Genomic DNA, 14,297 nt, shown 5'->3' with positions numbered 1-14,297 from the left:
TTCGTGGAATTCGTGGAAACCTTTTATCCAGGAATTAACATCTTCCATGAATTAGTAAACTAGGATTATAAAGTCATTTTTCCTTTTGTAGGTAAAAGATAACACACAAAATTACATCCCCACGAACCTGTAAAATTTAAGTAATCCACGAAAATTGGCCCCCTTAAATTTTAATGATTCCACATTAATTTCCTTCCTTTCTTCTTTATTAATCTGTAGTTGATGAAATAATTGTAAAAGGCATCTTCGCGAGCCAAGGGTTTCGATCCACTTTGCTTCTCTACAAGAGGAGGAGCGAAATGGATCGTAAACCCTTGGCTAAGGAAGAGGTGTAAAAAGCCTATAGGTGCATTGGTCAACCTAATGCACTTGCACATAAAACAAAATACTGTAATTTCCATTTATGTAATCCAGCTCAGTATTGCATGTTATCTGTGCTTTTATTTTTCTCAGGACAAAGATGGCGACCGTGCAGTGCATCATGCAGCTTTTGGAGATGAACCCAGCGTCATTGAACAGTTACAGCGCGGGGGAGCTGACCTTAACGCCCGCAATAAACGCAGACAGACACCACTGCACATAGGGGTCAACAAAGGTCACATCGGCGTGGTCAAAACTCTCCTGGACCTGGGATGTCACCCGAGTCTGCAGGTAGAAACTGGTTTGGGCATGGATAGTGTTGTGTGATGTCATAGTGGTTAATGGAGGTATTGATAATGCATGTAATTTTTCGTAGAAGAAGAAAATACAGGTAACGGAAAAATCTTAATTTTTTTTTCAAATAAATGAATGTCTTTTACTTCTTAACGTTTGCAGCAAAAACTATGAAATGATACAATGGTAACATTACATCATTGCTAATTTTGATATTGTTTACTACTATTTCATAATTCTGGTGCATCAATAATATTGACACAAATGAAACTTTGAAATCATTGTGTTCAGAAATATTTTGTTAAATCTTTATAAAGAGATAAATAATTTAGATGTGAGTTCCTAGGAGAATTTGATTCAGAATATATGATAGTATGTGAAATCAACAACATTAGTCACCTTGCATTTGTTTATACTAACGTGTTTATGCTAATCTGTGACATGTATTAAGGATTCTGAGGGGGATACCCCACTTCATGACGCCATCAGCAAAAAACGTGACGACATGATTTCCCTGCTTCTGGAACATCACGCAGATCTGACGATCACCAACAACAATGGCTTCAACTCACTGCATCACGCTGCTTTACGGGGAAATCCCAGGTATGTAATCCATGTAGTCAGCATGGCGTGAAAGTGTTGTTGCCAAATTAAGCAGATATCTTATGTGTTCATCTTTTGAAGTATTTAAATTACAACACTATTCAGACACATTTATAGCATAAAGTATATATTTTTGCTGTATTAATTCTTTTATATTGCCTCTGTTTTGAAATTGCAGGTGTATGTGTACTTGCTCTGTCAAGATAATCCTTAAAAAAGAATTTTAAGACTGTATATAAACTTAACTTTGTACTGGTAGTCAAAATTGCACAAATGTTTTGTAGAGTAATTGTCTTTTTCATAATGATTGCTTAATAATTGACTTGATAAATTATGTGTCACTAGTGTTAAGATTTAAATACTTGCAAAATTTGCACTGCATTATTGATTTCTGCATTGAAAACTTCCCAACCTAATGTGCCTAATTTTAAAATTTTCTGAACGCCCAGTGCCAAGAGTTTGTGGTGACCGTATGTGGTTTATGAAATTGTTCATGATAAAGACTGCTTACATATTGGTCACTAAGTTATCAAGTTTTCTCTTAACATTTGCAGTGTAAACTATCACATTTCTCTCAAATATAACTGGGATAGTGTGTGAAGAGCAGTTTTATTCATTGAAGAATTTTAAGTTGAATTCTTTTAATCGGATGAATTGTAAGGACATTGGGAAGAAAAGTATATTTCAAGGATAGGATTTTTTTTTCATTTCTTAGTTAAACCATAGATTGTAGTGCTTCACACACTGGTTTATAACTGTAAAAAGAGCTTCATAGCAATGTTAAACATTCCATTGGTACAGCATCAATTTGTTGATATTTTAATATACATGTCAGAGTTGTCTTTCTTTTCCCATGAACTACAAAATCTTATTGTTCTTGTTAATCAGATGTTTTTAATGTTAGTTTAGGTAATTATTAGAAAAATCCTGAGAGATTTTAGAATTATCCTTGAATAGGATTTATAATTGCTTCCAGTGTTCTGTGTTGTGATGTGAATTCATCAAAGCAAACTTGAAAAGATCAGAGACTTATCTCCCTTTACAATTATTAACATTTTGACTTTGGTCGTTCAATTTTGTTGCATTTCTAATCTTGTCTGAAAAAAGTTTATTTTTTAAAAAATGAGGAAGGTATTTTTCTTGTATTGCATGGAAAAAAGTTAAAATCAAAACAAGGCTTATTGAAAACTATTATGTGATGATCATTTCTGATATTAAGATTTAATCAACCCAATTACCTGGTAATCATAAATTTATGAAAAATCATTGTAAAACCTTTAACAAAATGTTGCATGCTGAATGTATGGGTGCATGTCTCTTCAAACAACAGACATTTAAAGCCAGCTGACTTTGCAACTCTAAATATATAACGGTATGTATTTTCATGAAAGAAACTAGGGCTCTGTCTTTCTTTTAAAGCTTAGACAGTTACACCTAGTTGCTCTCATAAATCTTTCCATGTCAGTCTTGAGGGATAAAGATTCCCCCCATGGGTGTCCTCATACAGGGGGTCACTGTGCTGGCACACTAATAACACGGCAGGCATTATCTGTTGGAGCCTCTATACATAAACACAGCCATAGCATTTCCATGTGGTGGGAGGATGCATCTCCTTTTTTATTCTCCCCAGATGTGTTGGGATCGTGTTGCTTTTATGATCCTTATAGGTGGATCAAATGGGGTGTTAAAATCTCTGGTTTCTTATTTTTTCCACAACTGCACCATCTTGTCGCAATGTGTATTGAGTAAGAGATGAAAAGAAGGGAGAGGGGGTTTACAGGAGTTTTGAGAGCCATGTATGGTAATTTCTATGTATAAGTAAGGAACATCTGTGAATGTAAGGGAGATGTTGTGTATGTGTCATACTAACGTTGACCCCTAAAACAGTAGAGTTTTGGATATAGGATATTTTGTATCACACAAGGATCTTTGAAGTAAATTAATTTGTAAATGGTGATAGCAGGAATAGGAAGATTTGGGGCAAGCTGGAGGCAAAAAAGGAAAACTGTACATTTTTTGTGCACAATTTTTTTGAGAAAGGGGTATACAAAGCACAAAAATGTAGATTGTTGTGTATCTCTGCTCAGTGCTAGCTGGTTTATCTCAAAGGAGGCCGATACAGAAGCTCTTCCTCTGTTATGTAACAAAATGACATGAAGAGTTAGTATACAGGTGTTGACAAGCTCTCTGAATACAGTTCATTTCATTGCTTAAAAAACCATTATCTCCTAAAAGCATCAAGAGAATATGATTGTCTGGTAAATTCCAATTTAATTTTATCTTCTTGGAACTGTTTTCCCCAGATGCCATATATTTTGGTCATCAACATGTTTGTTTAATATCATGCTGTTCTAAGTTATTCAATAGTTTTATCAAAATTCTGTCCATGGGAAGGCAATCTCTCTCTCTCTCTCTCTCTCTCTCTCTCTCTCTCTCTCTCTCTCTCTCTCTCTCTCTCTCTCTCTCATTGTTCCCTAAACCCAATCTCTTCCTGATTGATTGAAGATGTCTGTTTCTAGCAGCATCCTACAATTGATGTAACCATAGAAAACTCTCAGGAATTCAGTAAAACACACTTTCTCCCCTGTTGCAAGGGAGTCTTTTGCAAAGAATTTTGGTGTGGAGATTCCTGGCTTTGTTTATAAGTTGGGAGACAAAGAGGATGGGGGAGTATTCTTGTTGGCCAAAAGAGTGACATTTCATGTTTGATTTTTTTTTCCCTAGTGATATATCATGAAAAGGAATTCTAAGAAACAAAATGTCTTTTACTGATATCTTATTAGAAACAATGCTGAGAACTTGCATGTTAATGGGGTTACATTATACTTTTCAAAACCAAGCTACTACTTTCTTTAGGTTTATCACAATTTCTTTCAAATAAAATCTTGAGGGTCTCAAAAATGAATTAGTTTGATCTGTCCCGGTAAGCAGTGATTTGTTTTCCCTTTGGCCTCATCAGGACCATGCACATTCTAACCCTGTTTATTTTGCTGTTGACCTGACCATAGCACCAGGGTTACACTGCAGCATTCCCCAGCTGTCTCTGCCCAGATGCTGACAGGGTAGGACAGTATGGCAAGATGTGTTACACAAGACATCGGCATGTCATTACCAGGTGCAAGACATTATACCTTGTCTCAAGCTAGGGGGTCCCCCTGGAGAAGATTAATGTTAATTTTGAGAGAGAGAGAGAGAGAGAGAGAGAGAGAGAGAGAGAGAGAGAGATATCTTGGAAGACATCAGGTGCAAAAATCAATTACTAGTTGACAGACAAAGAGAAAGGAGGAGGAAGAGTGCCATTTATACATGGAGAAAGGGTGACTACATGTAAAAGATAGAAACAGAAATAAAGCCTGACAGGAGAAAGAAAATAAGAAGGCAATAAAGAAGGGAAAGATGGCTAAAAATAAAGATAGGATTTGTTATAAATGCAATTTCATGCAGTGATGATGTAATACTAGAGATGCGGGCACTAGAAATTAGTTAATTGATGTTAATTGATGTTGTAATGTTATTTACACAACAGTATTGTTCACACACTTCAAGAAGACTTGGAGGGGGGGGTGTTACATATTGATATGATTTCAGTAAGGAAATTTTAAAAAGTTGTAAACTATAGAATAAGAATTTTCACACACTTTAAGAAGACATGGAGGGGAGGGGATGTGTTACATATTGATATGATTTCAGTAAGGAAATGTTAAAAAGTTGTAAACTTTAGAAAGAGAATTTTGATGGTTTGTTAGTGTAGGTTAATTAGCATGAGGTTGTTGTTCTTGAGATTCTTCTGATCATGGACTGGAGGAAAGATCTGAAATATACAAAGATCAAATGTTCATTAAGTATCTCCTGGTGAACTCTTGTGTAAAGGCAAATGGTAAATATCATAACTAGGTTACTAGAGATTATGAGGTTTTGGCATGAAGTGTTTATTAGATCCATGCATTGGCTCACAGAGTTTTAGAGAACCAATGCTTTATCCTCCCTACAATAACTGGTACATGCTACAAATACTCTTACATGTGCTACTTTACCACACATATCAGCTGTTGCACATAACTTACATCGGGTATCTTAGTACAAATATTTCTCCATGGTTTTCAGTCTTCTACTCTGTTGTTTCTTTTAAAAATCTCAGTCCTTTATTCTGTTACCTCTTCGAGAGAAAAAAATCATGATTTTGAAAGAAACTGTATCATTGTATAAGTGCTTTAAATTACTATAATGTTGTTCTGCAGTCTTAACCTTTTCTTTTTATGCCTTAGATTTTCCTAACAACAAATCTGTGTTTCAGTAGTATAGAGAATTTCAGTATGTATAAGTATCGGAGGTTATGAGGACATGAAACAGTTGTGTTTGATTGAATGCAAGCTACAATGCACACTTTTGATTCTGTCAATACTTATTATAAAAACAGTAGTCAGTGGAATTTGTTTATAATTTATATATGTATCATATTGAGTAAGTAATGAACTTTTTATGGTTTCCCATAAAATACTTAGCAAGTGTGTCACTTTTCACTAAATATTTAAACCAGTTAACAAGCTAATTTCATCAATGCACTAGCTTGAAAAAAAAAAATCACCATTACAGTTCATGCAATTCAGTTCATACAGACAGCATCACAACATCAGCAAAACACCCCCTCTTCTACTATAAATGGAATTTTGCTTGAAAACTTCCCCAGTTAATATAGATTTATGCACAGTCAGCTGCTGAAAGCAAAACTCACATTACAGCTATTTTAAAACTGAAAGTAAAAATAAAACCCACACAAAAAAAAAAATACACAGGGCATGGCTTGCGGTCGTTAACAGTGCTAACTACAGCTGGTTGAAGGGGACCAAATTTAACTGGCTGAACGTATTTGGCCCAATCTCAACCAACTACAGAATAGCAACTAACATCTCAGCTGCTCGTATATTGCAGTAGCTGGTTCAGGGGGTAGGAAATGTATAGGTAAAAACAACAAAAAATGGATAAATAAATATGTATAAAAAATTGGTGATGGAGTTTTTTTGGGGTATTATTACTAAAACAAAGGGAGAGAACACAGCAATCAGGAACAAACATTCAAATGGTGCCCTTCAACCAGTCGTAAGATGCAGCAATTTATCACGGTAAAAAAAAAAAATTTTCGGGCTTGTAAATCATTTATACAACAGTCAAAGTGCATGCAAAATTACCTTTTCTGATTTCTATAAAGATCTTTTTTATTTCCCATTTCTAATGGTAAATTATCAAGTAATTTTTACATGCAAATATGGAGGCAAAATGTTGTATCATTTATTTTGAATTTTGAAAAAATAAGAACCAGAGGAAAGTATACCTGAAAATCAAAATCAATGCACACAGCAAACTTTAAAAAGAAAAACCAAACAAATGGACTTACATTTTGTTTCAGCAATTACTGAATAACATCCTTCATCAATATATATCAAACATAGATACATAGAGTATATTATGGAAAGTACAGAGACAAAATGATAAGCTGAAGATAATACGGGTCCCCTTATAGCTGGTGATTTAATCCCGAGGAGGCAGCGACTGATGGCCAACGACTGTGGACCGAGCACCGAGAGCACCATAAGCCATGTGATTGTCGTACCTGCATCCAGGTACCAGGGAGATATATTTGGCAAAGCCTGCCATGTGCCTATGGTGTATGTGAGAGAGGGGAATTTATAACATCGGCCCCGGTGTTGAATGCTCTCACAGTTTGTATATGCCTAAAGATGTACACTCTCTGTGCTTAGTTTCATTGTTGATCAGAGCGGAATGTGAGATATCCTAGGCTCTACCCCCCTTCACAATGCGAGTGCCTCTTTTTCTCCATTACCTGCCGAAAGGTCAGGGGTTACAGTCGGTGTAACCCTGATACTTTTACCAGGCAGAGGTGGGAGGAGGGTAGTATTTGTATTAATGTCAATATACCTTGCACATGTACTGTCTTAGGGGTCCCTCTTTCCTCCATTGTCTTTCGTCAGGGCTTTATAAAACGATGAACACGCTGGCATATATACGCACTTACAATGTGAGGGGATAAGGTTTCTCATGTACTAGTAACCTCCCATGTTTCTGAAGATTTATTCTTGGTTTATAAATATTCATACCAACCACATATTTTTTTTTTTTAATGTTAATAGATTAATTGTTTAATCTGATTGGAAATTTTTGCTCTTGGAAGCGAAGGGGGGTAGTTTTGAGTTTCTCTCGAGGGCTGCTTGATCTTTCTGCTAGCATGGATAACTTATAAGGCTGGCTGGGCCATGGGAAAAACTGTCAGCATATTTGGTCATGCGCAGCCATTGGCAGATGGAACATCAACAGTATACACAAATTATCTATTACACTTACTCCACGTGTCTCCCCCTAACCACAGATAGGGACCTCATAGGGGGCGAAGCATCTGTGCTCTGTCTGTGTGCTCCATGTTCCCCCAAATTAGTGTGCATGGATGGGGAGCATCTCTCCATCTTATCTATCTGAAATCTTTTCTGTATTAAGATGGATGCAGATATTAGCGGGGAGCTTCCTGATCACTGTCTGAATTTCTCCCCTCAGGAGGCCCCACCACTCCAAGACAAGATAAATCAAACCTGGCAGACATTGCTACTGTAAACCAGGAGAAGAGATTGGGGATCTAAATTTGAAAAAAATAAATGGAGAAATGCGTAAAAGTCTTCTTGCTTTTCTATGTAAACAACAGCTTTAGATATTGATTTTAAACAATTGATAGCAGGTTCCAAATTGAAACATTATATTGGATAGAGATGATATGATGCCTTCTTTAGCATCTTTTTACCCTCCCCCCCCCCCCCCTCTTCTGTTGTCCTCTTCTCCCCCCCCCCCCAATTTTGGCCCCATAGAATGTTTTATGTTAATCCCTCCAGTACATATGGTTCTGCGGTAGCGCCTGACATTCCTGAAGCCCATGATAAAGTAAACCATATGTTCCTCAAAAACCACAGCTAATCCATTTAGCTCTGGTAATTGTTCTTCAGGTTTGCAAGGCTCAGAATAAAAGACTATTGGGGATTTACTTTGGGTGAAAATCCTTTTTTTATAAAAATAGAGATTAATGTTGTGGATGTATACATCTTGTTAGCCGTGGTGTATTAAGGTTTTGGTCTTTTATCTCTGCTATTTGATGGAGTAATTACATGTATCTATCTAGGCATCCGTGAATTTAGATGATTGATTGAAAATATCAGAAAATTCAAACTCGATGAAAAATTCAGTTTGAAATTTGAAAAGATTTTTAGGGTTTTTTGCGTTCCAGGTATTGACATCAAAGTCACGTTTCAAGGAATGTTGCAGTCAAATTTGGCGTTGTGCAGAATCTCAGTGGGGTCGTGGGATGAGCATGCATGTCTATTAAAATGGTTTTGATCAGCAGTGATTTTACTACTAATACATGTAATAATTATCAAGATTTTGGAGGCGGAATTATTTCCACATTTTTGGTAGTTGACGTTTCTGTGCCATATTTTTGAAGATTTTCATACTAATGCAGTGTTCCAATAATTTTTTTCTTAATTAAAAAGCCATAAATATTAAAACATTCTAATATGTATTTGCAGTAGACTGAATATAGCAGAAGATGGTTTTTTAACCATTTTAAATTTATATATTTTAAATTCAGAGTGTGAATTTTACACTTCGGGTACTGGGAATTATGTATTGCAGATGGTTAAATGAATTTTTTCCTTAATTCTGAAAAAGTTACCTTTTATGTACTGTAGATTCCTTATTTTATGTGAGTGCAAATTGCAAGAATATAAAATTGCAAACGCCAAATATTTATCATAGATTCATTTAATTGACATCTCTCAGAAAAATAAAAGCGAAATTTTAAAATGTGTGAGATCTGCTTCTCACGATTTTATGGGTATATTAATTCATTAATAACTAAAATTAAGGAATCTACTGTATTCAATTTATTAATTAATTTAACCCCTAGATATTCTACTTGGTGTTTCAATGCTTGGTTTTGAATATGTGTACTGGTGTATAGTCACTACCTGCTTTATTTTCTTCCCTTTTTTTCTGTTTTACCTTATGGTAGTACAAGTACATTTAAAAGTTACAGAACACACAGTAATTTCTGTCTACTATTTCATCTTAACCAAACACTATAGAATTTTATGGACAAAATGCTACATTGTCTCTGGATCAGCATTAGCCAAGTCACCACAGGTTATAATCATGCTCTTTCAATTTGATACATGTATTAATGCTCTTCTAATGATTTCAAGATCACAGTTCATGATTGAGAACTGGGAAAAAAAGAGCATGCTTTTGCCAATGGAGATAGATAGGTGTATTAATTATCAGTCAGATTCACACGAATGCTTTATTATTAACGCTTACCAGTGATAATAAGGAATCTTGAGGGAATATGAGAGGAACCTAGTAATTATAAATAAACATTGGTATCTTTGCAAATGTTGAGGGTGATTATTAAACTATGTGAAGAGGCTGATACAGTACAAAGACAGTATGATATCATGCTTTGTTGTTTTTTGTCGTATGGAAACACCATTATGTCATCATGAACTGCAGTAAACGACAGAGAAAATCAAGAAATCACAGCAAAAAATGTTGTCATTTTTCTGACTTGCGTCCAAAGAGGAATGGTTTTTCTTGGTACTTCAAAGCATTACATGTGCTTTTTTTCTGCGTACTCTAATGACCCCTAATGTCGTGGGTGAACGATCAGACAGTCATGCATCAGTGTTACGTATTGTCAGTACACAGAAATACCTAGCATGGATTTCCTGGTTGATCATGGCAGTTCTTGTGCACTGTTAGTCAGATACATAAAAAAAGGCGGGCTCTTTTCAGGCAATTTTGTTGCAGTTTATTGTTTAAAAAATCGAAAGACATCACATTACCAGAAATTAAAAACCTAATTTAGCGTATGATGATCAGCACTAGAAAAGCACTAGAAAACTAGAAAAATTATTAGCAGAAGGTATAATAATGTTAATTATATAGACCTTGCATTGACTTTCAAGTCCATGTATTTATGGTGCTTTTCAGAGTGTAATATGGAGTTTATATCAGATATACTTCATAATTTCCTCTTTGTAGTGTGGTACTCTTGAACTTTGTCATAATTTTTTTTTTCTGTTACATAATCTTCTCCTCTGTAACCAAGGAAAGACAACTCTAAAAAAGCTTTCTACACTATATTTTTGTTATATAATTGTCAGGTGGTTGAGAAAGCGCTTCTGTTTGTAAGTAAAGTTTACTGCAGGTAGTTTATATCTATCAATGATAGCTTGTTTATAGATATTTCTGTACCGCACACCAGCTAAGATTTTTATAAAATGTTAATGCTATTTATTTTAAAAACAGATCAGGTTAACTGCCGAAAAAAAAGAAAAGAAGACGGAAAAGAAAATTGGGAAAAGGAATAAACATGTTATGTGTTTGCAAGTTAGAAATAACAACAAAAAACTTGTATGCCGCATAATTAAAACCTCAGTTTTCCCTACTTTTTTACGCAATTCGCTAATAGGATGGGGTAGTCTGTATTTACACTAACGACTGTGGCTGACAAGCCCTTTCCAGGATATTATCATGCAGTTTTAAACTTCTCTCAGTGGTTGTTGTGGATAAGAATAGAACTGAAATCTTTGATCTTTCATCCCTAGATTGTTTTCTTAGTCGGCTGGTAGGGGGCATGAAATAAGAATAAGGTATTTGTAATAATCTAGCTCTCTATCTCTTTACTTAGACTCGTCTGACCTTGAAAAAAAAATTTAAGTGGGGGGGGGGGGGGAGGGGTTTTTTCTTTAACCAGTAATTCAAAGATTAAATGGGCTTTTCTTTAACCAGTAATTCAAAGATTAAATGAAAAGTTTTGAATCAGGATGTAAATATCATAGTACATGAGAATTTATGAATCTAGGAGGACATAGTGATTTTATCCCTTGATTTACCAGGGAATGCAAAATGGTTGCATAATTAAGATGAACATATTTTGATGGACATATTTTGATACACATATGTATGAAAATGTTGATGAAGGTGAAATAAATATAATAATTCAGTGGGTATACAATGCTGGTGTTCTAGATTGTGTTGTTCTCTTCTGAAATATTTGGTCCTGTGCATCACAATCAATTGAAAAATAATGTACCGGTAAATGGAATTGGGGGGGGGGGGGGGGGGGGGGGCAATCCTGTACATTTCTATTTTGTACAATGTTGCCCATATGGGACCAGATGATATTCATTTTCTGTAATCAGATACCCCGGGATGGCCAGTCTTTGAAATACAATATCTAGAATTAAGTGTTTCCTCACTGGAAATATTTCCTCATCACTAATGTATGTTGCTTAATTCGTTGTGGTTTATATGGAACATTGATGGTAAGGCAGAGTGATCTTCCAAGGCTTGTGATGCAGATATATAACTTACTAGAAATTTCTATTTCAATATGGTTATGATAGACTATAACATTTTGTGAAGTCTGGAGTAAGGTTTATGGTATGTAGGGCATGTGTGGGTTTTTTTTAAGGGTGTACATCTTGTATGCCAAGTAATCATGTCGAATTAAAGATCTCTGCCATTTGTGCAGAGAAACGGTTTCTGTAATGAGCCTGTGGTGTAAGAGTTGTGAGAAGGAACATGGAAGAGCTTTCAAGAGAATGTCAAAAATTGGCATGTGTTTTATATTTCAAAGCCAATGCCATAATTATCTCAAACAAGCAGACTCGCACACACTCTCTTACAAAACACACATTTGTTGTTTGGAATAAACACTAAAAGGATATCGAAAATCATGCTACAAGAGATGATTAAAAGATTATGAGGCTGAACAAAATAGAAAGGGTCTTTTGAAAGTTTACAAAAACAATCTTCATTTTTTTATCAAATTTTTTTTTATTTAAATTTTAATCGAAAATGGTATTAAAAATAATAAGGATCAGTTTAATGATTGGATGCACCAGAATAAGAATTTCAAAGTCACTTCTCAAAGTCACAGGTTTTGCCCCGCAGTCTGGAGGAGCTCTAGGATAGAAGAGCTCATGTCGGCCATTTTGAATTTTTAGAAGTGGATTTTGCATAATTGCCTGCCACCCTGCTGACAGGCAGTAGCAGACATTCCAGAGGCATGAGAGATCCAATTCAGAAGCCATATAGCTGCTATCTTTAGATAGGGAACATGATCACATTGGATGCACTTGAAGCTCACGTTTTGATGGAGGCCCCCTGCTGTTAAATTCTTACTCAAATCTCCAAATCCAACTGTACAAGAACAAAAAATCTCACAAAACACACTTCATACTTTAGATTAATTCAAATGCTTGCAAAACGAACTATATTTATTACTCAACTGAGCATACAGATTGTTAAAAACAGATTTTGAACTCTTTAATGAAGCAGAATTTGATGCATTTTTTTGCAATACCAAAAGCTCACAAAACTGTAGGCTGGAAAGTTTTGTTCTACTGTAGACTGGTGATCTAGCAGCAACCATCTTTATCATTCCACAGAGAACCCCCTCACACATGCTATCGGGACGCTACACACAAGTACTGATACTACTGAAGAGATGTAACAAGCATGAAACATATGTTTTACATCATCTCAGGAAACGTGCCCCACTAACTCACAAAGAAAATGGCTTCCTGCAATCCTAAGATAGATGAAAAGTGAGACAAGTTCTACCAAAGTTAATGCGTTTTAGGCACAAATATTGCATTTAGAAAAACTTTTGAAACAACTTTTAAAGCAACTTAATGAAGTCTTAAATTTACATTTAAGAGCACACACACAGACTTTTTACTTACCTGATGAAAAAAGATAAGAGAACAGAAGTGAGATCGAAACAAACTTTTTTGTAATAAATAAGTCCAAAAAGACAGGAAAAACCAAACAAACAAATAAAAAAGATCTGCAAGAGAAAATGAGGTATCCTGTCAAATGAAAACAGACAATGTTAAATATCCACTAGTGGACGGTAAAAAAGTTGAAGCTGCTTCGGCGTTTGTCCATGAGCAAGGATACATACTTCTTTACATTCCATAACTGATCAGGCTGTACATATGGGATAGCAAAGAAGTATGGACCGAGATCATAGTTGTTTCTTGTGAGTCCTCAGCATCAGAAACCTTGTCGGTTGTAAGTCCATCAGTTTTGTCAATGGCTGACTGTCAGGGCAAAAAAAGGATCGGAGTGCCGAACGAATGCCTCTATATAGATTTTGGCAGAGAAATTGGTCTAACCCTTGTGACCGCCAGAAAACTTGGCACTAATGCCAACCAACGCTTACTTCAAGTTCTTCTGGGATAGCACATGAGATCTGTTGGCAATTTGACTGCTACCACATAATGCAACTGGTATCTTCTCGGCCAATCAGATCGCTCCAAATGCTGAGCCTCCTTTTAAACAAGATTTGGGTAGGCCCACTGACAGGATGTAGGTATCATGTTTTTACAACAAAGGCTCTTCCACTTTTTTAAATGGGGAGGGGCAGCAATGTTTTGCTTCCTGAAATCTCTAATGAACCTCTCAGCTGGATTGCAAAAAGGCGGTAAATCCAAGATGATAAGCGTTGCTTTGAAGCAGTTTTCTTGAAGAAATCTGAAATCTGTGTGGGTGCTTCTGTACATACAGCAGTTTCTTAGAGTTCTGGCATATCTTGATGAGCTGGCAATGAAATAAAAAAAATGAACTTTTTCTACATTAGTGAATATGAAAATTCATCATTTCAGAGTTTAATCATTTTGTAGACATGTTGAAATAGATAGGTGTGGGCATTGATGTAAAAAGCTGATAGTAGAATCATTTTTTTTTCAGGAAGAGTCAAATCATTGAAAGTTTATATGATAAATATATTTCTTCCAATAAAAGATAATAAACAAATTATTCACATTACCCCAGCTTTCTTTGCATTAAAACATTAAAACCCTTCAATCAGTTAATGTATTGATGATTGCAAGTATGGTTTGTTTAATTAGATTTTAGAACTCATATATCAAAAGGAGTTATTGAATTATAATTTTGAAGTGGAAAGGGTACCA

General features: G+C 35.4%; 1 protein-coding gene across 4 annotated transcripts in view; it reads left to right on the top strand.

Moving 5' to 3' along the window:
• LOC105341084 (E3 ubiquitin-protein ligase MIB1) overlaps positions 1-14,297 on the top strand; it is a 37,032-nt gene that overhangs the window by 7,330 nt on the left and 15,405 nt on the right. For all 4 annotated transcript variants that reach the window (XM_011447385.4, XM_020072507.3, XM_011447384.4 and 1 more), the window contains exons 11-12: positions 454-651; positions 1,106-1,257. In XM_011447385.4, coding sequence (XP_011445687.1) covers positions 454-651; positions 1,106-1,257 — 350 coding nt within the window. The remainder of the gene's footprint in view (positions 1-453; positions 652-1,105; positions 1,258-14,297) is intronic.

This window comes from Magallana gigas, chromosome 7 (assembly GCF_963853765.1).
Source record: "Magallana gigas chromosome 7, xbMagGiga1.1, whole genome shotgun sequence".
Lineage (NCBI taxonomy): Eukaryota > Metazoa > Mollusca > Bivalvia > Ostreida > Ostreidae > Magallana > Magallana gigas.
Note: the sequence above shows the minus strand (reverse complement) of the source record. Positions and strands in the feature narration are given on the sequence as shown.